Below are 27,273 nucleotides of genomic sequence, written 5' to 3' on the forward strand. Positions count from 1 at the left end.
TGGCATATTCTATAAACCTTGTGGAAATGTAGACATTCTATAAAGCAATCCTAAATTTAGGCATACTTTATAGAATACACTTAGGCGCATTTTTTTTTAAACTAATTTTTTATTTTTACTTTTTTTTAGGCGCGATATATAGAATCTAGTCCTTTATGTGCTGGGTTTTTTTTTAGGTAAGCTACATGCTCACCCACAAAGAGGGGAAAACAAATCCTTCCATAAAATAAGTCAAACCAAGAAAAAGGGACAGAAGGAGCCAACCACCAAAAGCCAGGATGTCACAAAATGGCTCAATTTATTAAAAATAAGTCTTCAAGGAACAATGTCCAATGAAACTGTACAATATCCAATAAAGTACATAAAAAGTAGTATAAAATCCTGCTTATTTTCGAACGAGAAGGGCGACCACCTTCCGACACAATTTTGCCCGGCTTCAACTGCTTTCCGTCGCAGGGCCGGCCAAAGTTCAAGGGGGCCGTGTCGGCAATGTACCAAAGACAGGACGGGGGCGTGGTTAAGAGATGGCAGGCTTCGGCCAATAATGGAAAAAAGAAAGCCGGCCCTGACGAGCATTTCACCGACTTTACTTGGTCCCTTTTTGTTCACGAGCAAGTCTCAAAAAGGTGCTCCAAATGACAGGATGACCACCGGATGGAATCAGGGATCACCTCCCCTTACTCCCCCAGTGGTCACCAACCCCCTCCCATCCAAAAAAAAATAAAAAAACATTTTTTTGCCAGCCTCAAATGTCATACTCAGCTCCATGATAGCAGTATGCAGGTCCCTGGAGCAGTTTTTAGTGGGTACTGCAGTGCACTTCAGGCAGGTGGACCCAGGCCCATCCCCCCCTACCTGTTACACTTGTGGTGGTAAATGGGAGCCCTCCAAACCCACTGTACCCACATGCAGGTGCCCCCCTTCATCCCTAAGTGCTATGGTAGTGGTGTACAGTTGTGGGGAGTGGGTTTTGGGGGGCTCAGCACCCAAGGTAAGGGAGTTATGCACCTAGGAGCAATTTTTGAAGTCCACTGCAGTGCCTCCTAGGGTGCCCGGTTGTGTCCTGGCATGTGAAGGGGACCAGTGCACTACAAATGATGGCTCCTCCCACGACCAAATGCCTTGGATTTGGCCGGGTTTGAGATGTCCGCCATTAGTTTCCATTATCAGCGAAAACCCATGGAGGCCATCTCTAAGGCCGGCCCAAATGTTGAGATTTGGCCAGCCCCGACCGTATTATCGAAACGAAAGATGGCCGGCCATCTTGTTTTGATAATACGGTCAGGTACGCCGCTTTACGGGGCCGTCATTAGAGATGGCTGGCCCGGTTCGATTATGCCCCTCCACGGGTACTTGTAAATATAGATGATCCAACACTGCAGTGTTTCAGCAAAAAGGATAATGATTTCAGGTATTTTATTTAAGTTTCTTTAGCGGGGTGCGGCTGTTACAACTTTTACATTATGTATTCCTGTCTAATGCTGTCGGTTTATAGCCACTAGTAGCTGGAGTTCATTTCTTATATTTAAATTATATCTATTTTTTTCACTTTTGATACATATGTAGTATTTGCCGATCATTCTGGATCACTGTTTCACCTATTTTACATTCAGTCACTTTTCATAAGATGTGGTCAGTTTTACATTTTTGTGGCATATAAATACATCTTAACATTGCAATGATTGTTTCTTTTGTTAACTATACACGTTTCATCTTAGGAGCATGTTAACCTTTCGGTCAAACATATTTCCCTTTAAAGATCCGTTTTTCTCTGTGGTGCATTTACGTACTTACATTCACACTAGGAGTATCAGTAAGCCAGTGCTGCTTATTTATTTATTTAAGCCTTTTTCAATAGACTATATGGTAATGTTTAATACATTTTTTAAATCATTATTACCTTCGGCTCCAATTTTCCCTTAGTGCCACATTGTTGCATTTCTGTATTTTTGTTATCCTTCTAGCTGCACATCCAGTGAGATGTTTGAGTACTTCTCTAAAGATATGTTTTTATATTTATATTTTTGGTACGTGTTCTTCATTGGATATTGTAAATAACTGGACTACACTGCACAGTTTTAATTGAGCATGCTCACCAGTCATCTTTCCATGTGGTCCTCTGTTTAGGTGATATAAAATTGTCCACTAATAGAGCTATGTTTCATTATTTTTATATGCCATTTTTTTCATTACTACTGGTCTCACATTGGTATCACTTTCTATTCTTATCCTATCTGAACCAAGATTCACATATTTTATATTCTACTTTTCTAAGGACCCCTGAAAAAGGCACCAACATTATCCTTTTCGCCGAAGCACAGCAGTGTTGGATCATCTATATGTAGGAGTACCCATATTGTACAGTTTCATTGGACATTGTTCCTTGAAGACTTATTTTTAATAAAGTGAGACATTCTGTGACATCCTGGCTTATGATGGTTGGCTCCTTCTGTCCCTTTTTCATGGTTAAACTACATGTTGACACCATCACTGTGGGATTAAGTTATGCTGATTCTCCTCCAGTTTTTAGACACTCGTACATATTTCATCATCACTGGAGTTATTAGTGTTATTATTTGTCATGGGATTTCACCTTTTCACTAAGGAGCAAAACAAAGTATGAGGAGCCTTCAAAAAAAGGAAGAAGAACTTCAATCAAATGTTTAGATGAAACAATCATAAAAGTGGACCCGACACGGTCCATGTTTCGGCGCACAGCGCCTGCGTCAGGGGTTGCGAAGTGTAGCACAGAGCTTTTGGATGTGGACTTGAAACAGTATACTGTACCACCGTGCTATCCCGTCACACAATATCAAGTGGAAATATACGTCAAAGAGGCACACACTTATATGGATCATGGTTTAAATATCATCCAGCTCACTAATGTTTAGTGCTTTATGTAAGTCACCACTTTAACACATATACATTCTTTGGTCATCCTCTGTATGTCACAAGTGCAATTTATGTCAACATTTGATTTCCATAATATTTTGTATAGTTTGGATTGTACCATATATATTCTGATGTTTATGTTGTAGTTTGACCCCAACGAAAGCACTGTGATGCTGAAACACAGAACGCATCGGGACTTTTGAATAAAGCACATTTGTCCATTTCAGTCTTGAAAGCCCTTTGTGCTTTTTTTCTGCTGCTTCGTGCTGTGTACTTTGACCCTCTCTGTTGTACATTGGAATCTTGCACTTGGGAATAACCTCTGTGCTGAGATGCTGATATTTCTCAAGAACATTAGGGTGTGGCTTAGAAGTAGTCTTATCCTTAGACCCATGTGGCTGCAGCCAAGATGACTGCACCGAAGTCAAAATGGCTCCTTTGGAAGATGTGCTGGACTGGAAGAGCCCAGATACTGTAACTCAATGACTGAGCTTTTGAAGACACTGCAAAGAGTTCTTAAGGTAACATTTTTGTGTATTAGAAAATATTTTGTCTTTGTTTTACACATAGCAGAGCTTGTTCTTTACCTTATATTCACAAAGGTAATTTTTTGAGCATGTGAAGACATTCTCCTGAAATGCTTGCATTCAGCATGGTTGTGCTTGAACCCCAAACAAATAAAGGGAAAAACAATTTCACAGCTTTTCGGTTTATTCATATATGTCCTGTAAGCCCCAGTTTTCAAGAGAAATAGCTTCCATCCTTATTCCCGATGTATGTTTCAGTCTGCAAGTGATTTTGGACAAGCCTATCATTTCACCTGTGCATAAACCAATTAATATCAATTTATGAGTGCCTTTCCACCACTTTTGTTGTGTATATATCATTATACTCCCCCTGCTCCTTGGCTTATGTGGGGAAGACGTCTCCCGTGTTCTAGATGCGTATCAAACATAGAAGCCAACTTGTCAAACAAAATGCCAATGCTCTCATGGTGGATCACAGTTTAGAGAGGCAGCATCATTTCTCCGATCTTTGATTTGCAACTAGAGATCAAATCTATCCATCCCCACAAAGTGGGGGTTTTGATTTAAGAATGCTTCAAAAAGATCAATGTTGAATATTTTATTTGAATGCCCCATGGATTAAATATGGACATAGAAGAGGTAATTCTATAAAGGAACATGTACTTTAAGCAGTAATGTACATGGCCACTTTGAAATATATTTAAACTTTTATGTGTGAACATGGAAACATATGCACATAAATGACCTATAATAGAACTGTCTTCTTGAATAGTACATGCTATGACATGATGGTATATACTTTGTCAGTGGGTGTACAGAGAGGTGGAGTATGGGCAGAGTATACAACTCACATGTAGTGTTGCCCTGAGGCTAGCATAAATATCTGTACCTGCCACTTACTCTTGCATTTTATATAGAAAAGTAGACAACCTACTTTTCTTTATAAAATAGCACCTTTATAAAATAAGATGGTAAAAAGGCACCTATTTTTCCTTTATAAAATACAAGAATAAGTGGCATAAAAATATGAGAGACTCTAGAAGCAGATAATGATGTATAATTTGTAGACCTATTGATCCATTATGCTGCTGAACTGAGCGGTTGAAATTTGCTGCCTCTAAAATTGCATACTTTTTTCTTGTATAAAATTAATATTCTGGTGTAGATTTTTCCATCTTTTTGTAGTTTAAACACCATCTCTTTGCGTTTTATATTTGCTTTTATGAAATAGGCATAGACAGACAATTTTCTGGAACTTTGGCAATGGTGTCCTGTCCTGTGAAACGATTTCACAAGATTTAGAAATAAATTACTGAATATGATCCACAAGATGCCACAAGACCTAGCCCTAACTAGGCATTTTGATAGTTACTAAAAAGACTGAGTTTAAAAGATAAATAAGAGGTTAAAGAAGTTGCGACAGTGAATAAAAAGGATAAATGGTAACAATTACCTAATTTTGGAAGAGAATAGCTCGTGTTAAAATAATTCTCAAAGGCATCAAATATAGTTTCTGTAACATTGGCTGCATATTCCGCTGTATGTTTTTGCAGTGGCTGGACATAAATCCTGAGCTGTGAATAAAAAGGAAACCGTTCTTTAGTACTTCACATGGGGTAACCTTGTATCAGGGCATCCATTAAAAAAAAAAAAAAAAAAAACTGAACGCACCTATTTTACACACAAACGTGCCTCTAACAATAGGGCTGTGTCAATGGACTGCAGCTTCCTGAGCCAACATTTGTATTGGCACCCCACCCCCCCCCAGCCATGATCCAGTACCTCCCCCTCTATCTCAAGTTTCAAGTTTAATTTACTCTTAATATACCGCATCCTAAGTGCATACCATCTGAGCATTACAATCATGAAAATTATAATGAGGAAAAGAACTACATTAGCAATTGGCCAGAAGGAAAAAAAAGGGGAGGGGGAGAGAGGGCAAGGAAGACACTATATTGCAGCTTCAATGAACTGAGGGAGACACACAAACCGCCAGGCCTCAAGAACCAAACTAGAATCACAAGGGCTCAGACACAAAGGCTTCTTTAAACAGGAGCATTTTGCGGCCAGTTTTAAATCCATCAAGACTGGTTTCTAGATGAAGGAGAAGTGGAAGCGAGCTCCAAAGTTGTGGACTGTGTACAGCAAAGATATTAGAACAGATGGTTTCAATATGGATATGCCTTGAAGTGGGAGAAGTTAATGGATGATGAGTCAAGGACCTCAAACTTCTAAACGGTGTGTAGGGAATTAGGAAGAAAGAAAGATAAGGTGGCTTTCCAGTGTAAAGTACCTTAAATGTTAAGAGAATGATCTTGTAAGTAGTGCAATAAGAGATCGGTAACAAGTGCATTATAAAGGAGAGCTGTCACATGACTATACTTGCGAGAATTTGTCAACAGGTATACGGCTAAGTTCTGGACAAGTTGCAACCGACGTTGATCCTGGGCTCTTAACACTGTGAAAAAGATCATTGCAGTAATCTAGCCTAGAGATAACCAGAGAGTGGATGATGATGCAAAGTGCCAGAACAGCAAAATGACACAGAGTGGGATAGATCATATGAAGCTTAAAGTAGCTAGTCAGAATCGCACTAAAGATGTGTAGAGAATGTCTGAGAATTTTGATTGAATCCACAACTGGGACTGCAATTCCCAATATCAGAATTGGTGCAGAAAGGGTAGCTACACAAGTGCAGACAAGGACAAACAGATATCTAACATATGTAAGACTGGCTTCTTTGTCCTCTGGCAACTGCGTACAGTGTAACAATATTTTGACCATAATACATTCCATCCACTAATTCTCTCTTTATTAATCACTAGGTTAGATTACTACAATATTGCATATTTAGATAGTTTCTGTGCTAATTTGGAAAAAAAAACCTCCAATCCATTCAAAACACAGCTATTAGACTTCTGTGCCACACCCACAGATTTGATCATGTTTCCCCACTAATTCAAAATCATTATTGACTCCCTACCTGAGCAGCGAATAATTTTTAAACTACTGACACAGGACTCATAACCACATTATCTGGAAACTCTTACTATTCCGTACTCACCTACCAGTCTTCTTCGTTCCATAAAATGATCATCTAGTTCTTTCTGGCTCCACATTTGTTCACCTTGAAGCTACCATCACGCTTTTTATTTCACAGCCCCTTTCTTTTGGAATTCTCGCCCCCTAAACACCCGTGCTGAATTATCATGTAAAAACTTATTAAAAGCTTGCTGAAAAAGCTAGGTTTTTATAGAAGATCTGAATTCTACCTAAGATTCAACATCAGATCACTACGGCTGAATCCACTGCTTTTCCACAGTATGGCCTGCAAGAGCTCACCCAGAGAGTCCTCTTGCGCTGATTAAGTTCATTGTGCATCACAATAAAAATATACAGTATCTGAGGTAAATACAATACAGTAATAGTATAGTATTAGAACACACATCAAAACCTTTATCCACACTCTTACCTCACCCTTAGATTACTGCAACTTGCTTCTCACAGGTCTCCCATTAAACCATCTCTTTCCTTTTCAATTTGTTCAAAATTCTGCTGAATGACTTATATTCCGCTAGTGTTGCTACACTCACATTAGCCCTCCCAAGTCACTTCATTGGCTCCCTGTTTAGACATACAGTTCAAACTCTGCTTATTGACTTACAAGTGCATACATTCTGCAGCTTTTCAGTATCTCTCCACTTTACCTCTCCCTACACCCCTCCCCGAGAACTCCATTCATGGGGTAGGTCTCTATACATTTCTCATCCATTCCCAATTCTAGACTCTGTTCCTTTTATCTTGCTGCACCATATGCCTGGAACAGATTTATTATCAGTACATCAAGCTCTCTTTCTGGTCATATTCAAATCTAAGCTAAAAGCCCACCTTTTTCAGGCTGCATTTACCTCCTATTCACCTGTTCAGTAGCTATGTCTGTTTTAATCATTCCCACAATAAGTAATTCCCTAAGCCCTTATTTGTCCGTCTTGAATCAATTGTAAGCTCTGTCGAACAGGGACTATCTCATACATGTTTAGTGTACAGTACTGGATACGTCTAGTAGTGCTATAGAAATAAGTAGTAATAGTAGCAGCAGCTTTCCTTTATATGGCTACTTGCTAAGGCAACTCTTGGATGCTATGTTTGCCACCCAATTGTTGAGCCACAAGGACCTCCACACCACTATTACCAAGGCCATCCCCCCAGCTACGGTCTGAATGAGATCGCAGAGCCTGTCAGCTAGAAAAGCTGCCCCCATCTCAAACCAGGCTGCCTCTGATGGTACCTCATCATCATCTTTTACCATTTCAATGGGCAACTGTTTGGTCCATTGAAAACAGGCCCTAGCCAACAAGCTTCTGAAGACCATGGCAAGTACTTCAAAGGCCTGCTTCAAGTAAAAATCCATCCTACGGTACTTAGAAGTCTTCCTGGTGACTGCAGAGACCAGAATATCCACCTCTGGAAAACGCAAAACCTCCTTTTCTGCCAATGGGATGGGGTAAAGCCTCACCACAGACAAACTTTCAGCCCTGCATCAGGGGTATCTCATTTCACTGTAATTATTTCATTTATAGCCCTATACACCTAGAAGGCTTGAAGGGGCATTTGGATCCCCTCCAAGATGGGGAACCTCAATTCTGTGACCTCCACCAGCTCTGTATCTGAGATCTTCAGCACTTGTCGGGCCTGGACATCAGGGAGGACAATTCATTCCTGTGAAAGATTCACACAACCGAAGCATCTTCTGGAATCTCCCAAGTCCAGTCTTCTGGTTCCACTAGCTGGGTACAAGATCCTGGGGCACCCAGATGCAGTGAGTCCTCAGAAGCCAATGCCTCTCCATCAAGCCTTTTTCCAGCGACAGCTGCAGCCTCTTGACTCCAGGAACACCTGTCTCTGATTTCTGGCCCTTCTCTGGAAGCCCTGGGGATCCTACCAGCTGCCCCTTCCTCATGAAGTACACTTTATGCATGAGGTGAATCCAGAATCCTGAGGGAGATTTTCTCAGGAGTTGACTTGCTACATTTAGAATCCAAGTCCTCTCTGGCCACCTCTGAAACATCCAACTCTCTAGCCCTGCACAGCACTGGTGGATTTGCCTCTTCTTCCTCTGGTGATCTGATTTGCTTACTTTATTTTTTGTCTATTAGATTGTAAGCTCTTTGAGCAGGGACTGTCTTTCTTCTATGTTTGTGCAGCACTGCGTACGCCTTGTAGCGCTATAGAAATGCTAAATAGTAGTAGTAGTAGTAGTCAAGAAATAGCAGCATTTCCCACCAAAAGAACATCCTTCATAGCCTTGGGGAGCTCCCCAGATTGAGGGCTGAAAGACCCAGCTCCAAGGTCTACAACTGCCTGCTGCCAATGGCATCCAAAATCGAGCACCTTCTTACTCCTGGGTTCAAGTGGCAGCCACCACATTCACAAGCAGTCCCATACACTCAGAACACATGGCCATGGCAACCACAGAACATTGTAGCCCCCATGGCTTCACACACCCTCACTGCCACCGCAGGCAGCAACCTTACATTAGCAGTCGGCACCAAGCCCCGAGCTTTTTTAAAGTAGACAAGGGAATCTTCATTTTGTTTTGTCAACTTGCATAAGATACCTTAGGCCAAGTTGATTGCACTGCTTCTTAAACCTCCAGGTTCTAGTGCTTTCATTGTTAACTGAAGAGTCTCTCACTACTCAGGTTTTTAAGGTCACACATTGGATTCTAATACACCTAGGGGTAATCAAAGAGGTATGGGAAGGACAGCAGAGTATTCAGTGCCCATGCAACCTAGATAGTGGAGAGAGCTATGTAGAGCCATAAATAGGGGTAGGCAAGAGAAGCAGCCACCCAGGGCACGAAGTCATCTGGGGAAGAAAAATGACTGACACGAAAGTATGAGGTAGGAGAAAAAAAAATTTTCAGTGCACATTTCTCCTATCATCTAGGATGTGAGGGACAAGAGGGAATATGGGTCAAAGTGTAGGAAGTGAAGGGAAAAAGGAGAGGAGATCAAAGTAGAAACAGGAGGAAAACTAAACTTGCCTACCCCAAGTGCTAAAAGGCCTAGTCACTGTTCAAATCCCAATGATCAACGGTGAAAGGCTATAAGACATAGGAGACAAAAAAGCAAAATTACAAGATATATGCAAAATTTGCTTATCAAAACTCAGGTCATTCAAGAGAACGTCAGAAACAGTTAAACAAAAACAAAAAAACTGAGTACTTACAGGAATTCTTCTGCTGGATATTTTTTCTATGAAATCAAACTGATGCACAGCAAAGCACACCAGGTAGGTGCTCATGGGTACAGACTTTTGAAAGGTAGTTATATTCCATCCCTTCTCATATGAAACAGAGCTCTAAGGAAAGACAAGGAAATAATCTTAATTTTTGTCATCAACATTACAAATAGTTTGAGATAGGAAGCTGCACCAGATTGAAAGATCTTCAGAATTACTTCTCTAGCTTCACACTGCTTCATGCAGACCCTTCAAAATCCACAAAATTGAACAAGAAGGGACTGCCAGAATACTTTTTCGTTTCCTACTATACAGACATATATCTATGTTTATGAACATTTATCTATTCACATAAGTATCTGGAAAACTCAGGGTTAACATTTACGTCTTAAAATTGTAAGAAATTGCCTTTAATGAGCTGTTGAGAAAGATGCAAATCTCTGCTATTCTCACTGACCTCTCGAAAAGGGCCTAATCAGTGTGAACATGATTGTTTTTGGAAGCTAAGAGAGGCCCCAGGACGGAGGAAGTATAAAGACTTAAAAATACAAGGTGCTTACCTTTAGATTAGGACTACTATTGACAATTGTTTTTCTCCTCCAGTTTACAAATTGCATATAGAATGTTTAGTTTACTAAGACGACGTCAGAATTGTTATAGTTTCCATATCAATAGTTGAGAAAAATATTATGTTATTAGACACGTTTTGCTTTTCATAAAACCATCTGTACCCTGTTGTCAATCGAAGATCCCTGTCCTTTGTATTTTTGCTGTCCATAAACAGAACTGTTTCATTACCTCATCTGTGGTTTCAGAACTATGAATTTAATCATTAGCACCTATAGATTGGGGAGACTTAGAAGCAGAGAGATGTCTCTACTAGTCTCCCACCTTAAGAAGATTCCTTATGCAATTCTAAACTAAAAGACCCATTTCACTGACCACTTGTAGATTGTATTTTACTTTTTAGAATCGACTTTCGTCACACACATCCACATAATCTTTTCACTTGCATTGTAAAAACCAGTATACCAATCAAATTGTGATGACTGACATCAGAAAGCATTTGAAAGCTTTTTTTTTTTTTTTTTAGAAAATATTTTTATGTTAGTTTTAACTACAGTTCTTTAGCAAATATTAGCTCTTCAGGGATTGTGCAAACTTCTTGAACATTTTGTTATCTGCACAGAGCGTAAAGATAGTTGCGGAATATAAAAGTATACTACTGACAGATATTTAAAAAAATTTCCATATTAGTCTTTTTATTTGATCAGTCATGAAGTCTAATAAATCCATATTCCACTATCCACACTTTCTCACAGGACAAATCAGGTTGCAGATGTATGCAGCAGCACAACCTCTCCATTGTCAACTGTTCTGTACTAGCCCTCTCAATTCCTGCTATGACATCAGCATTTAGAATGGGGGAGGAAGTGGCAGACAAGAATCTGAGCACCCTCCTGTAGGCAAGAAAGCACCAAGCATCATTATCTTATACAACTGAACTCCCACATTTTCAAAACAAATTATATAATCTGCACAGCTGAAATTCTTCTGTAAGAAAACCTAATTAGGCTCGGATGCCATACATTTCTTTTGCTTTTCAGAGGAGTTGATTCTCTTTTTTCAATTTTCAACAGTATATTAAGGAAATTGAAAATATCAATGGGTACAGGAATATATAAGAGAGTCAAGCACTCCAATGGTGCTGCAAAACATTTATAAGAGCAGTGTGAGACCCCGAGCAAGGGTTGGGAGTGGGCCAGTGAAGTAACGTCACTAGACAACAAAGTATGAATGCAAACGTAGTATTATTTAAAGAAAGCCTCGGGTCTGTTTCCTCTCACAGGCCTGAGATGTAGAGTAAGAAAACGCCTGAGGTTTGATATATTTTAGTATTAACAACCTCTGGCAGTAGGCCAGGCAAATCTTCAGCTGCTGGGGTGGCCACACCCCCCAAACACAACCAATGAATTCCAGTTTTCTGTCAAACTTCAGATCTGGCTCCCACCAGACCTTAAAACAAACTTAGAAAGTTCTCTTTTGGCAGCACAAAATAGTACTTCTGTCTCATAATGCTGAGGTTCAAGTCTTCTTTCCCCTGGGCTTCCTTGTCCTCAGCCTGGCCCCTTCTCTTATACTCCCAGGTAGGGGCTCTGCCCTTCCCAGCTCACCTGCTCCTGGGGCAGGTCTTGGGCTCTTAAGGTGGTACAGAATATTGTCGGGACTGTTCTTAAGGTGGCTCAAGCTATCGGAGGGACTTTACTCGAAGGAGAGGGGCAGTGTTCTATAAGCCCCCTCACACATGCAGTTAGTATCAACAAGGTTTGGGGCGAAGCACTCCTGAGTTTCAGCAGAGAAGGCTGCCTAAGACGCTTATGGCCACATCAACCATTTTATATAGGGATCAATATTCAGCCGGTAGCAATGAGCGTTTTGCAGACCACTACTACTACTACTACTACTTAACATTTCTAGAGCGCTACTAGGGTTACGCAGCGCTGTACAGTTTAACAAAGAAGGACAATCCCTACTCAAGGAGCTTACAATCTAAAGGACGAAATGTCCAGTTGGGCAGTCTAGATTTCCTGAGTAGAGGTATAGTGGTTAGGTGCCGAAGGCGACATTGAAGAGGTCGGCTTTGAGCAAGGATTTGAAGATGGGCAGGGAGGGGGCCTGGCGTATGGGCTCAGGGAGTTTACTCCAAGCATGGGTGAAGCAAGGCAGAAAGGGCGGAACCTGGAGTTGGCGGTGGTGGAGAAGGGTACTGAAAGGAGTGATTTGTCTTGACAGCGGAGGTTGCGGATGGGAACGTAAGGGGAGATGAGGGTGGAGAGGCAGGGAGGGGCTGCAGATCGAGTGCATTTGAAGGTTAGTAGGAGAAGCTTGAACTGTATGCGGTACCTGATCGAAAGCCAGTGAAGTGACTTGAGTAGAGGGGTGATATGAGTATATCGGTCCAGGCGGAAGATAAGACGTGCAGCAGAGTTCTGAGCGGACTGAAGGGGGGATAGATGGCTAAGTGGGAGGCCGGTAAGGACTGGGTTGCAGTAGTCAAGGCGAGAGGTAATGAGAGAGTGGATGAGAGTTCGGGTGGTGTGCTCAGAGAGGAAAGGGTGAATTTTGCTAATGTTGTAGAGGAAGAAGCGACAGGTCTTGGTTATCTGCTGGATATGCGCAGAGAAGGAGAGGGAAGAGTCGAAGATGACTCCGAGGTTGTGGGCAGATGAGACGGGGACGATGAGAGTGTTATCAACTGAGATAGAGAGTGGGGGGAGAGGAGAAGTGGGTTTGGGTGAGAAGACAATAAGCTCGGTCTTGGCCATGTTCAGTTTCAGGTGGCGGTTGGACATCCAGGCAGCAATGTCGGATAAGCAGGCCGATCCTTTGGCCTGGGTTTCCGCAGTGATGTCTGGTGTGGAGAGATAAAGCTGGGTGTCAGCATAAAGATGATATTGGAAACCATGAGATGAGATCAGGGAGCCCAGGGAAGAGGTGTAGATTGAGAAGATAAGGGGTCCAAGGACAGATCCCTGAGGAACTCCAACAGAGAGCGGGATGGGGGTGGAGGAACAACCATGAGAATGTACTCTGAAGGTAAGGTGGGAGAGATAAGAGGAGAACCAGGAGAGGACAGAGCCCTGGAAACCAAATGAGGACAGTGTGGCAAGAAGTAAATTGTGATTGACAGTGTCAAAAGCGGCGGATAGATCGAGGAGGATGAGGATGGAGTAGTGACCTTTGGATTTGGCAAGTAACTTGGACAGGAAGGGTAGGAGGGATATGGGGCGGTAGTTGGAGGGACAGGTAGGGTCAAGTGATGGTTTTTTGAGGAGTGGTGTGACTACAGCATGCTTGAAGGTGTCAGGGACAGTTGCAGTGGAGAGAGAGAGGTTCAGGATATGACAGATAGGGGGGGTGATAGTAGGAGAGATGGTGTTAAGTAAGTTGGTGGGGGTCAGAGGAACAGGTGGTGCATTTCGAGGAGGAAAGAAGATGGGAAAATTAGGTTCTTACCTTGGTAATTTTCTTTCCTTTAGTCATAGCAGATGAAGCCATTACGTATGGCTTGTGTCCATCAACCAGCAGGGGGAGATAGAGAGCACTCAACTTTTCACAGTGCCTCATGGCCAGCTAGCTCCACTGCCTCTTCAGTATTTGAAGCTTCCAAAGCAGTATGGCAAACCGCAATGGGAATAACATGAACTTTCCTCACAGCGAACGATGGCCCCTTAACAAGAGCATGAACTCAAAAGGAGGGAATGAACACATCCTCCTGGACGGAATAAACTCGTCCTCCTTATTGTATAACTGGAGGGGATACACGCAACCTCCTGGAGGAAATAAACTCATCCTCCAATACATAAACTGGAGGGAATGGACTCATCCTCCTATAAGAGAACATGAATCCTGAAAACTGTTTTTCAACTTTCTCCCAAGGAAGGAACTTCAGGAAACAAGAACAGAACCTGAAACAGATTCACAGCATACAGACAATCATACAGGGAGGGCTCATGGCTTCATCTGCTATGACTAAAGGAAAGAAAATTACCAAGGTAAGAACCTAATTTTCCCTTCCTTGTCATCAAGCAGATGAAGCCATTACGTATGGGATGTAACAAAGCAATCCCTATATAGGGTGGGAACAGGTCACACCACGCGCTAGCACTTGTGCTCCAAAACGCGCATCCCTCCTAGCAGCCACATCCAGCCTGTAATGGGCAAAAGAGAGCTTAGAAGCCCATGTTGCTGCACTGCATATCTCTTGAGAGAGTGCTCCAGTTTCAGCCCAAGAGGAAGAAATCGCTCTGGTAGAATGCGCCTTAAAGGCTACAGGCGGAGACCGGCCGGCAAGCAGATAAGCTGAAAAGATAGTTTCTTTGAGCCAGCGGCCAATAGTGGCTTTAGACGCTGGAGACCCTCTGCGAGGACCTGATAGCAAAACAAACAGATGATCATAGATCCTGAAAGAGATAGTAACTCGCAGATACTGCAGCAGAGTCCTGCGCACATCCAACAGGTGCAACTGCCCAAAAGATTCTGGAAACTCCTCCTTATCAAAGGAGGGCAAGAAAATAGGCTGGTTTAGGTGAAACGCTGAAACCACCTTAGGCATGAAGGAAGGCACGGTCCGAACCGTGACCCCGGACTCTGAGAATTGCAGAAATGGGTCTCTACAGGACAGCGCCTGGAACTCTGACACCTGTCTCGCCGAAGTAATGGCCACAAGAAAAACGGCCTTTAGTGTCAAATCTTTCTCCGATGCTCGCCGAAGCGGCTCAAAAGGAGAAGCCTGCAGGGCCTTCAAAACTAGCCCCAGGTTCCAAGCTGGACAGGGTGCTCGCACGGGAGGCCGGAGCCGAAGCACCCCACTAAGAAACCGTGCCACAGCTGGATGAGCAGCTAAAGACACGCCTTCAACCTTACCACGAAGGGAGGCCAACGCTGCCACTTGCACCCGCAGGGAATTAAAAGCCAAGCCTTTTTGTACACCATCCTGCAAAAAGTCCAGAATCGGCGAGACAGGAGCCCGCATGGGTGAGATCGCTTTTGAAGCACACCAAGACTCAAACTGGCGCCAAATCCTGGCATAAGCCACGGAAGTGGAACGCTTGCGGGCCTGCAGGAGAGTGGAAATGACTGTTTGAATAGCCTTTGTCCATCAATTGCGCCCTCTCAATCGCCATGCCATAAGACCAAAGTGGCAGGTGTCCTCCATGGCTACCGGGCCCTGTGACAACAGGTTCGGTACCAGAGGTAAAGGAAGGGGAGCCTCCACTAGCATCTGTCGGAGGTCCGCATACCAAGGCCTCCTGGGCCAATCCGGGGCGATGAGGACCACTTCTCCTGGGTGCAGCCAAATCCGCAGGAGCACGCACCCTATCAAGGGCCACGGAGGGAACACATATAGTAGGCCCGGAGGCCAGGACTGAGTCAAGGCATCCAACCCTGCCGAGCGAGGATCTCTCCGTCTGCTGAAGAAGCACGGGACTTTGGCATTTGAACTTGTCGCCATAAGATCCATCACAGGCTTGCCCCATTTGGCACATATCTGCAGGAATACTTCGTCTGCTAGTTCCCATTCTGCTGGATCGATCTGATGCCTGCTTAGATAATCGGTTTGCATGTTGCTCTGACCTGCAATGTGAGCTGCAATGTGAGATGCAGCTCGGCCCAGTGGCAAATCTGTTCAGCCTGCGCGGCCAGTGCTCTGCACTGAGTGCCGCCTTGTCGATTTATGTAGGCCACTGCTGTCGTGTTGTCCGACATCACTCTGACAGCCAATCCTTCTGGGGTCACTTGAAAGGCCAGAAGCGCCTGAAACACCGCTTTCGACTCCTCGGGTGTCCATAGACCCTGGGCATGCTTCCCCTTGCAATGTGCGCCCCAGCCCTTCAGGCTGGCATCTGTCGCTACTAGACACCAATCGGGGAGCGCCAGCGGCATTCCTCGCTGCAGCATGCTATCTGAGAGCCACCACTCCATGCTGAGTCGGGCCGCAGGGAGCCAAGAAAGTCTGCATTGATAATCCTGAGAAACTGGAGACCATCTTTGAAGTAGGGAATACTGTAGAGGTCTCAGGTGTGCTCTCGCCCAGGGCACCACTTCCAATGTGGCTGTCATCGATCCCAGCAGCTGGACAATGTCCCAAGCTCGCGGGCGGGGCATCCTCAGGAGCAGACGGACCTGATTCTGAAGCTTGCACCGCCTTAGCTCGGGTAGGTATACATAGCCCGAGTCTGTGTCAAACCTGGCCCCCAAATATTCTAGAGATTGCGAGGGGGTCAGGTGACTTTTGGCCATATTGACGACCCAGCATAGAGATTGAAGTACTGAGACCACTCTGGCTGTAGCTTGATAGCTCTCTGTTACAGAGTCTGCTCTGATGAGCCAGTCGTCTAGGTACGGGTGAACCCTGATACCTTCTCGCCTGAGCAAAGCAGCTACTACCACCATTACCTTCGAAAAGTTTCAGGGAGTTGTGGCGAGGCCAAAAGGCAAGGCCCGGAACTGGAAATGTTTTCCCAATACCGCAAACCTCAGAAACTTCTGGTGCGGGGGCCAAATTGGTATGTGCAAGTAAGCTTCTTTCAGGTCTAGAGACGTGAGAAACTCTCCTGGCTGTACCGCAGCAATGACGGAGCGCAGGGTTTCCATGTGGAAATGCCACACTCTCAGGGACTTGTTTAATTCTTTTAAGTCCAGAATAGGGCGATGTTATGACCCGGTAGTAGTGAGCCCTTGTGCCCCGACAGAGCACGGCAGAGATGGAATGCTACCGCACTCAGTCAGGCAGCCAGACAACCCCTAGCTTCACCTGGAAAGGGACCACCGTTCACCGGGAGTTGAGCTCCCAGCTGCAGGCGGCCACCAGGACTTCTGGAACCGGCTGGGTTGCACAGCCGCTGACCAGGATGGCAAGAAACAGACACAGTCCAGAACCAGATACTCCGACAGGCAAAGAATAGTCAAAATCAGTCCAGGGTCAAGGCAGGCAGCAAACAAGCAAAATCCGAGAAAACTAGCCAAGGTCCGGTGCACAGGTAAACAGGAACAGAAGAATAGTCCGTGAACAGCACTCCCACAGCAACTCCTCAGAACAATTGAGGCCGAAGCAAAGAAGGCCTGGAGGCAGTGCTTTAAATAGTGAAGCAATCAGAGCAAACCAAACTCAGGTGCATCCAACACGGCAGCCCCCATAAGAGATCCTCCCACGACCAGATATGGAGTTCCTTCCTGTTCTCGTTTAGACAAGATGGCTGCCCCCTCCTGAGCTAGCCAAGATGGCTGCTGCTCTTGCTCCAAGCCGGATGATGGCTGCCGGGTTAGGAAACAGAAACCGACCCATCCTGGAGAAGTGTAGCAGAGCGTAACAGGCGAAAAGACCTACCTTTTCGCGGCACCACAAAGCAGATGGAGTATCGGCCGTAGCCGTGTTTGGCGGTAGGTACCGGGGACACGACGCCTAACTGAATCAGACCTTGCAAAGTCTCCTCTACTGCCGCCCGTTTGGCGGCAGAACCGCATCGGGACTCCACAAACACGTCTCTTACTGGGGCGTTGAATTCTATTCTGTAGCCATCTCTGATCAGGTCCAGAACCCACTGATCTGAGGAAATATTGGCCCACTCCTCGGCAAAGAGGGAAAGACGTCCTCCGATGACAGGAAGCGAGGAGGGGGCCGGCGCACCATCATTGAGAGGGTCGCCCCTGAACTCCAGGCCTAGAGCCGGTGGCTGCGGAACGCTTGTCCGAGCGAAAGGAGTTCCTCTGCTGAAAACGGGCACGAGAAGTGAACTCAGCAGAACGCCCCGGGCGGTACCTTCTAGCTTCACGGAAGCGAGGTCTATAAGAGGAGTGGACCGCCTGGCCCTTGGAGGAAGGCCTCTGCCTATCTTCGGGCAAGCGCTGGGGTTTAGGATCTCCCAGGCCTTTAACAATTTTTTCCAACTCCTCACCAAATAGGAGAAGGCCTTAAAAGGGCAACTTCACCAACCTTTGCTTAGAGGCCATGTCCGCTGCCCAATGTCGTAGCCAAATAAGACGGCGAGCCGCCACTACTACTGCCATTTGTTTAGCCGAAGCTCTGACAATATCATAGAGGGCATCAGCCAAAAAGGACAAGGCCGACTCCAGCCGCGGAGCCACATCCGAGAAGGGCTCCGCTCCATCTCCGGGCTGGTCCGCTGCCTGTTGCAATCATGCCAGGCAGGTTCTAGCAGCATAACAACTGCATGCAGACGCCCGAACAGTAAGACCTGCAATTTCAAAGGACCGTTTAAGTGCTGCTTCCAGCCTACGGTCTTGTATATCCTTCAGGGCAACTCCTCCTTCCACAGGGAGGGTAGTTCTCTGTCACCGCAGTGACTAGGGCATCTACTTTAGGCATTGCAAAGCGAGCCAAATGCTCCTCACACAGAGGGTAAAATTGCCCCATAGCCCTGGAAACTTGCAAAGGTCCCTCAGGGTCAGCCCACTGAGCGGAAATAAGCTCTTGGATGGAGTCATGCAAAGGAAAGGCTCGAGCAGGCTTTTTGGTACTAGCCATCCTAGGATTCACAGAGAAGGCCATGCCACTGTCAGGCTCTTCAATAGAAAGGACCTGTAGGGCATCTGAAATAAGCGCTGGCAGCTCATCACGGTGGAAAATCCTCACCGCGGAGGGATCATCCAGATCCTGTGGTAATTCTGCACCTGACTCTGGCTCCTCAGACCAGAAGGCTTGCCAGAACTCTCCGAATCCTCACAGCCCAACCACGGGGGGAAAAAAGGAGGTGCACCACAATCTGAATGGGAATTAGCCCTTCTACGCTTTTCTTTATGCCAATTATCAGGGAAAATAGCCTCAGCGGTCAGTCCCAGGCCAGAATCCACCGTGGGGGGGGGGGGGGGGGGGTAATAGAAGGGGCCTCAGACGACCCTTGAGGGAGAGCTCTTTTCAGCATGTATGCTTTATGCAATAACAACACAAAATCAGGGGAGAAAAACTCGCCCCGGGCACCCAGATCCCATCCGGGGCTAGCCGCTCCCTGAATAGCCTCAATTCGAGGTGTTCTCCCCCCCCCTCCCCCCCCGGGCTCAGGGCTCTCCATCTCTACGGAGGCTGCGCCATGCGGAGAATTCAAAATGGCGTCCGCTGCCAGCTCTGAGCGGGCAGAATCATCGCTCGCCATGCTCGGGCCGGCTCTTACACCTGTACAGCACGATTTACAGAGCCCCGCTGCTGATTTGCGCTTGCCACACTGGTAACAGCGCTTTACATTCTCTGCAGCCATTGCCGAAAACTGCGGGAAAATTCAAAATGGCGGTTTCGCGCCAAAAACGCCCCGATCGCGGGCCCACCCCGGAGGAGTTAGAAAACACTCTTACCTCACCGGACCGAGTATCACAGCTCCAGTCCCATAAAGAATCAAAGGAAAACCTCTGTTCCAACGTCGCTGCGCCAAAGCGCGACGCAACTTTTTTTTTTTTTTTTTTTTTAACGCTGTGAGGAAAGCAGAGGTAATAAGAACTCCGGAGGCTCAGATGAGTGGGAAAGGCGAACCAATGTGCCTGCATCCACTGAGTGGGAAAGGACAGGGAAAAGCAAGCTAATATGTCCACATCCACGGGGGCATGGGTAAGGCAGGGAAAAGGCTAGCCTATGTGCCTTCAAAGTGAAGCTGCTATAGCCTCTAACACCCCGGCTAACAACTGGCAAGCCAGGAGCCACCCCAGGCAGATTTTTGATGGAGCTCGAAGAAGCTGCAGCCACCCTGCTTGGGGAGATAGAGAATACTGAAGAGGCAGTGGAGCTAGCTGGCCATGAGGCACTGTAAAAAGTTGAGTGCTCTCTATCTCCCCCTGCTGGTTGATAGACACAACCCATACGTAATGGCTTCATCTGCTTGATGACAAGGAAATACGTTTTTCTTTTTCGAAAATGACCTTCTTTCCTATTCGGATTTTGGACATTTTTTGCAAAACTTCCAAAGTTGGACTTAGACGACATATCGAAAATGCCCCTTCACATCAATCAGAAACCAAAAATGATTCTGTTAGAGCATTTTGTAATGCAACAATTTAAACCTCATCCTTTTATGTGGAAAAAAAAGGACAGAAGTTCAAACATAACTTTCAGACTGCTTATGGACCTATGACATGAAAACTGAGCATTCTCAATATTTTGGATCCACTACTTTATTCACATTTTCCCAGAGATAATCACATATATATAAAATAGAACACATTTGTCACCAAACTTCCTACAACAAAAGTCTATAAATAGGATTTTTCCTGTTATGAGTAGACTCATTTTCTCTAAAACATACCAATACAGGCATATTTGAAAGTGCCTCGTACTGCTCCTCATGGATGATAGTTATGTTAAAGGTTGCTTTTTTGTTGGGCTCATCAAAGCAAGGAAATGACTTTCGTGCATCTGTTGGTTCATGATCTGTAGCTGCTATACTCCTGGAGAATAAAAAATATATAAAACCTATATAAGAAATATTGATTTATATTCTATTGAAGTTCAGAAGTGAACATTCTTTAGAGCAACCACATGAAGCAAATCAAAATGTGTCATTAAAACCCAAACAAGGACAGTACATAGAGATTTCTAGCTCAGACCATTTGCACAGATCAGACATGCCATGGACACAACCTATTCTTATCACCAAGACGCAGGGGAAATGCCACTGCTGGGATACAGTGAATATATATCCAGTTTTGTTTAATAGGTTACAACATTTGATATACCACTCTTCAAAAATACCAGAGTGGTTTACAAACCAAAACTTAACAGAAAATAACTCCATGAATTTAAGAAAAGCTACATTCACATCACTCATCCAAGAACAAACAGATCTCTTCTATCTACAATATTTACACTCCAACAAACCTTCAAACACTATCCAGATCTTCCATCATATACCCAGGATAGCCAAGAGATCCAAAGGTTTGTTGAAAAAAAACATGAGCTTTCAATTTCAATTTAAATTGACTTATCCCACAACTCATATAGTAATTGATTCCATAAGTAAGGAGCATGCCAAAAATAAGCACTGCCTTGTGTTAGAGACACATGCTTGTAATGAACCAAGAAGGACCAGAGTCCTGTTTTTCAGTCTGGCCATGCATAGAAAAAAATGGTGGCAGACCTTAAGTATCACCTAGATATGATTTTTGACAGTACTGGGGAGCAACTAGCTGTCTTGATAAATGTGGAATGACTTAGGAAAACATAGAAGAGAGTTTCTGAAAGCCAAATTTAGACTCTGAGGTAGGTAAATGAAATTAAGAAACTCCAGAGTCACATATTCAGAAATGCTCCCCATTCCACATGCAGGACCCAAGAGGCTATGAGACGATGGCAAAGAGATTAGATCTGATAGGAATTGAGCAACCTTCTGGAGAAGGAGTTACCTATTTCGAAAAGATGGGCTCTGCTTTAACCAGGATGGAACCAGGCTGCTGGCAACACTTAAAAAGGAGAGAGAAGTTTCTAAACTAGAGACTTGGGGAAAGCCAACAATTGTGCAGGAATGCATGGTTCAGAGTGAGGTACCTTTGAAGGACACCTTCAAAAAACAGAAGAGCATCCCAATAGAGTGGTTCTAACAAAGCAAAAGTCAGTCAGGAGACTTTAAGGGGACAGCAGAGTAAAGATTGCAAATTATCCCTGTCAACTGTAAAAAGCAGTAGCCTGAACTGATTTCTTGGCTGGGGCTCTGCTAAGAGATTCCAAGAAAAAAATCTGTCAGAGTAAAAAAAACTCCAGTTTGTAGCCTTCCCTGATAATCTCTAGGACCCACTGATCTTGAGCGATTCTGGTCCACTCATCTTAAGAGTTAGGCGACCACCTATCAAAATGTCGGAGTTAACATGTGCACCTTCACTGGTTGGGAAGAGGAGGCCACGGATCTCGTCACCCCAAAAGGAAAATTTACCTTGCTGAAAATGGGATTTAGAAAAAGGAGAAAGAGCATCTAGGCATCTGCTGTACACTGCCTTAGGTGAATCTCTTCATAAAGACAGTTAATAAATCCCAATAAATAAATCTCTCTCACAAAAACAAGACCTAGAGTGGGAAAACTGATAAGAAGATTTTGGCTTTATCTTCTGACAGACAATGGGGTTCATTTTCAAAGTACACAGACTTACAAAATTCCATAGGTTACTATGCAACTTTGTAAGTGCTTTGAAAATATGCCTCGAAGTGACTTAACATCCCCTAAGTCATTAAATAGCTTCTCTAAGTCTTCATCAAATAACAAACTTGCCTCTAAAGGGTAGTTTGGTGAGAGTTAAACTCAGCCACATCTGCTCCAAAGAATTTGTCTCACAGAAATTACTAGCGCCACATGTTTCACAGAAGCTCTGAGTAAGTCATACAAGCCATCAGCCAAATAAGTTAAACCCACTTATAGATTAGGAAAAATCTATGAGGATCTGAGTATAAAGTAATAACAGCCACTTGCTGAATTAAACAAAGACAGACTCTAGTAGCTTAATAGCCTGATACGGATGCCTGAAAACATAAGGCCGCAACCTCAAAGGACATCTTAAGATATACTTCTATTCTGCAGTCTTGCATATCTTTTATAGCAGTACCTCACTGAACAGGTAGTATAACCTTCTTAGTTAATGCGTGATGGTTTTAATTTTGCCGTATTTCCATTTTCCGGCACAAAAAATGCCTTTTTTCCAGGTGCACTGAACAAATGGACCTGCGCATGTCCAAAACACAAACCTACACCAGCACAAGCCACTTTTAGGTGTGCATTAGTAAAAGGGCCCCTAAATGACTACTTCATGGAGCTGCTGGTTCAATGACAGACATGAGGGGGAGCTATTGTAGATCTAGTCCTCAGGAGAATGCAGGATTTGGTGCAAAAGATAATGGTGTTGGAGCCATTTGGCAATGGTAATCATATATAGTATAGCTTGGTGAAGACGAATATACTATATAGACAAAAGACATCACGTGACAATAGACTGTTAACCGACATTCTTAATGGATGGCCCATACAGGGGGAGAATCAGCAAAAAAAGGGGAGAGGGGTGCTTTTGCCATCATGCCAGCCCTCATATGCTAGGATAAGATGTTTAAAAGGGGGTTTTTTTTTTTTTTTTTAGAATTTTGAGTAGGAAGACTGTTCACAAGTAGTGCGGTAGAGCAGGGGTCCTTAAAAGTGTACAGGAACCATAAAATGTTAACTGACCAATGAAACCTACCCCCTTCCTAAACCATATGTCCACTAGACGGCTACATATATTGCTGTTAGTCACTAAACAATGCCAACATGTCACTAAAATTACAATAGTACACAGTTATTAGGACAGTTATTCGTGGTATAACTGCCTTCACTCTATCCAGAAAGTTTCTTTCTCCGTACCCCATTTGACCTCTTCCCACACTCCTTGGGAAGCATGGATTCCAGAGGGTGGGAGATGCAAAAAACAAAGCCAACTCTCAGGTCAAGCATAAAATCAGAAGCCACAAAATAGACCAAAGTGACATCTGTGAGACATTACTTTTCATGACCAGAACACTGCACTAATGATCTTCTGAATAGCATACTTAAAAGAAAGATTAAAACAATCCAATGATGCAAGACTTCTAAAAAGCTAATAATCAGATACAATGAAACCAAGAAGAAACCAGGCCAAAATATTTAAATCTTAAACACATTATAAGCCAACAAAATTTCTATCGTCAACACTTTCTGACCAACCTCTTCCACCCCCCCCCCTCCCCCCCTGTATTTTCACCTTCGGACTATAATTGGAATGAACGTTTTTATGATTCATTAACGTTTTCTAATATTGCCATCTTTTGCTCATTCTATCCAGACCTGAGGAAGGGCATTTTAGCTCCTTGTCAAAAAATGCATAAAGTTACTCCAATTAAAATATAATCACCTTATATTGTTTATTTTTATTTGTATTTATTCATCTTTATTTCTGTAGCTCATCCCCCCCAATCAAGTGTTTCCCTAACCTGCTTTTTAACAACCTCTGGTATATCTTGTCTGTCACTGTGAAAAAAAAATGGAGAAAAGTGCAATTCCACCAGTTCCTTGCTAAAATGGTCCAGCAGTTATTCTGCCCTGACCGTGGTTTAACTATGAGGAATCTAAATATAGGTTCTATAGATATCTGCACTTGCAAAGGACAAGTAGCTATTTCACTTTTTTGTGGGGGAGGGGCACTTTTTATGCCACACAGAGATCGTGATGTGAAAAACGTTTTTGCCTCCTCCTTGATTATCCCTATTGCATGTCACGCTGGTTTCTGATCTTTCAACAAAATGTAATATTAACACAAAGGGAACCCCAGTAAACACATAACACAGCTTTTACGTTGCTACATAATTTAAGGAACAAAGTTACCCAATCCCATATCACCCATGTGAAAAAGTAACTGCCCCCTTAGTTTCAACCAAACCAATTGACCAAATTTAATTGAGAATTAGATTCGGCTGATGGAACAGCGCCAGGCTTGACTGCAGCCAGCCCTGTTCAATCTAAATCTCACTACATATTGAACTTTAAAGTGAGTAAACTAGTCACCACAAAGTTTCTGCAAGAACGCAACGCTATGATCAAAGGAAATGCCATAAGAGATGAAGAATAAAAGTTGCAGTGAAGTGAAAATACACATGAAGATAAGGTCACATTGTACTGCTTTAATCACTGGTGCTTTAACAGTGGAGTGTATGGTATATACCCACGTGATAGTGAAAAAAAGTCTTTGCTTGAAAGGATGGATGAAGCTTTCATTTTGACTAGATATTGGGAATAGTGTGATTTGACCTAATATTTGTACAATTAAAAAGTGGTGAAAAACAGTTTTAAAAAATGCATAAAATTCACAAATGAGAAGGAGTAAAATTGTGGGGAAGCTAATGATGTATAGAGCTAATTAAGTGAGACGAAAGGATTGGCATTTCTCACCAATATCAAGCTTGGCTGATTGGTACAGCCTATACTGAACCTTCCCTTACTCTTCCAAATTCAAATTTTTTGTAGATATTCATAGTAGTCCCTGTGTCAGCTGCAAAGAAGTGGGATTGATCCAGTTGTTAGTACTGTCTGCATTTCTCTCTCCCCCGGGGCTCTATACATTTTCAAGTGATTTACTTCAGTATTTATCCTCAAGGAAATATCTGCATGGCAGTGCATTTAGTTTTATTCTGCAGAACATTTTTCCCAATTGACATCTAGGTCATCTTTATTACAAGATACTGATACTGGCAGTTTGGGTACATTTACTGAACAGAAAGATCAGTGGATCAATTTACAGCGTACAGTGATCTGGATGGAGTTATGTAGTTTATTTCTTATAGAATATATAAAATGTCAAAAGAATACTCTGTGGTCTTCGAATTCAGAAAGAGCCAAGGGTTTTCACAAACAATTTGATATTTCTTGATAAATGGGCAGCCATTTTGAATAAATGTGCCTTAGATTTAATGGTCCTTATAGTTGATGCCATTCAGGAAACTACTGTAGAAGTCACTTGCCAAGCTGATAAATTGTTTAATGATTTGCAAGCGGACACACAGGCAAAGAGTTTTCAAGGTAACTTGCAAGAATATCAACAGGCCTTGGAACAATTTAGAACAAAGCTAAAGCAAAATAAGATAAAGTTTCAGCGGGATGCGCAGAATGATGCTCACGGTTCTATATACCAATGGCTGGAAAAACTGAAAGGTACAGAACAAGCATTGCCAGCAGCACAAGCCAAGCCAGTCAAGAAGCACATGTCCTTTGAAGAGTTTACAGAGGATAACTCTAAAAGTGGTAATGATGGGGAATTAGCCAGACCTCATCAAGGAACTGGCAGCAAGACCTTTTTTTCAACAGGATCCATACTCCAGCAGGAGGAATACGAGGTCATACAAACGGAGGGGCTGAACACGAAATTGGACAGACAGCAGGGGACGAGCTCAGACACAGTTCTCCAGCCCCAAGACTCGATAGTGGTTAATATCTCTGGGATTCCGTTAAAGAACAATTATCCTTGTTAAATAAAAGTTTATCCTTCATACCATCTCAGTGACATGATCCCTTCACAGTTAGAAGGGACATTACAAGGATTATTAGATCATTACAAATTAGATTGTTCTTTGCTGAGTCCCTAACACAAATGAGTCCTTATTTCAGGCACGTTCCACTTGGGGAAAAAACAAAAGAACGGAAGAATCCAGAAAGACCAAACTCGAAGATATAAAAAGCCAAATTTATTGCAAAAGACCCTACACAGTCCGTGTTTCGGCCAAGGAGGTCTTCTTCAGGGGTCCCAGCCTGTTTTTCTTCCTTGAGCACACAGTCCACCACAAGTCCATAGGGTTTAGCCAGCTCTTTCCACTTGTGGTGGACTGTGTGCTCAAGGAAGAAAAACAGGCTGGGAACCCTGAAGAAGACCTCCTTGGCCGAAACACAGACCGTGTAGGGTCTTTTGCAATAAATTTGGCTTTTTATATCTTCGAGTTTGGTCTTTCTGGATTCTTCCGTTCTTTTGTTTTTTCTCTGTTGTTTTTACGGAAGAATTGGACTCTCTTTGTTGTTTTTGGACGTTCCACTTGGACCCCGCTATCTCCACATTTAGAGATCTGCTCCTTTGGGACATAGAGCTAATGGAGAAACATTCTCATACCAAGTTCTATAATAATTTAACACAATTAGAAGCCAAGGCATTGACTCATGATTGGTTATTAAATCAGCAGGTAATGGGGATGTGATTGTAATGTGGTATCATGATGATTACTTACGTGACGTCATGCAACATTTAGAAAACGAATCAATGGTACTCCCTAAACAAAGATCCAACATCTGGGCTTATGACTGAAACCTCTGAAATGATGAATGAGGCCTTCAATCAAGGCCAATTAACTAAGTCAGAGCATAAGTTTTTGAAGGTCAAATATCCCAGTATACCTAATTCTACATGGTTCCTAAAATTCATAAAACATTACACAAACCACCACGAAGCTCTATTGTGTCCCTCAGGGGTACAGTTTTGGAGATGTTGTCTACATTTTTAGATCATTTTATGAAGGCTTTAGTCAGACTAGGTTGTATACATGGGATACCACATAATTTCTTAACAAAACATGTGATGT

At 43.5% G+C, this 27,273-nt stretch overlaps 1 protein-coding gene across 2 annotated transcripts in view; it reads right to left on the reverse strand.

Moving 5' to 3' along the window:
* Positions 1-27,273, reverse strand: part of ENPEP (glutamyl aminopeptidase) — a 114,475-nt gene that overhangs the window by 82,351 nt on the left and 4,851 nt on the right. For both annotated transcript variants that reach the window (XM_030190855.1, XM_030190854.1), the window contains exons 2-4: positions 20,474-20,615; positions 9,651-9,782; positions 4,873-4,993 (exon numbers count right to left, since the gene is read on the reverse strand). In XM_030190855.1, the coding sequence (XP_030046715.1) occupies positions 4,873-4,993; positions 9,651-9,782; positions 20,474-20,615 (395 nt within the window). The remainder of the gene's footprint in view (positions 1-4,872; positions 4,994-9,650; positions 9,783-20,473; positions 20,616-27,273) is intronic.

Source organism: Microcaecilia unicolor, chromosome 2, assembly GCF_901765095.1.
Source record: "Microcaecilia unicolor chromosome 2, aMicUni1.1, whole genome shotgun sequence".
NCBI classification, from domain to species: domain Eukaryota; kingdom Metazoa; phylum Chordata; class Amphibia; order Gymnophiona; family Siphonopidae; genus Microcaecilia; species Microcaecilia unicolor.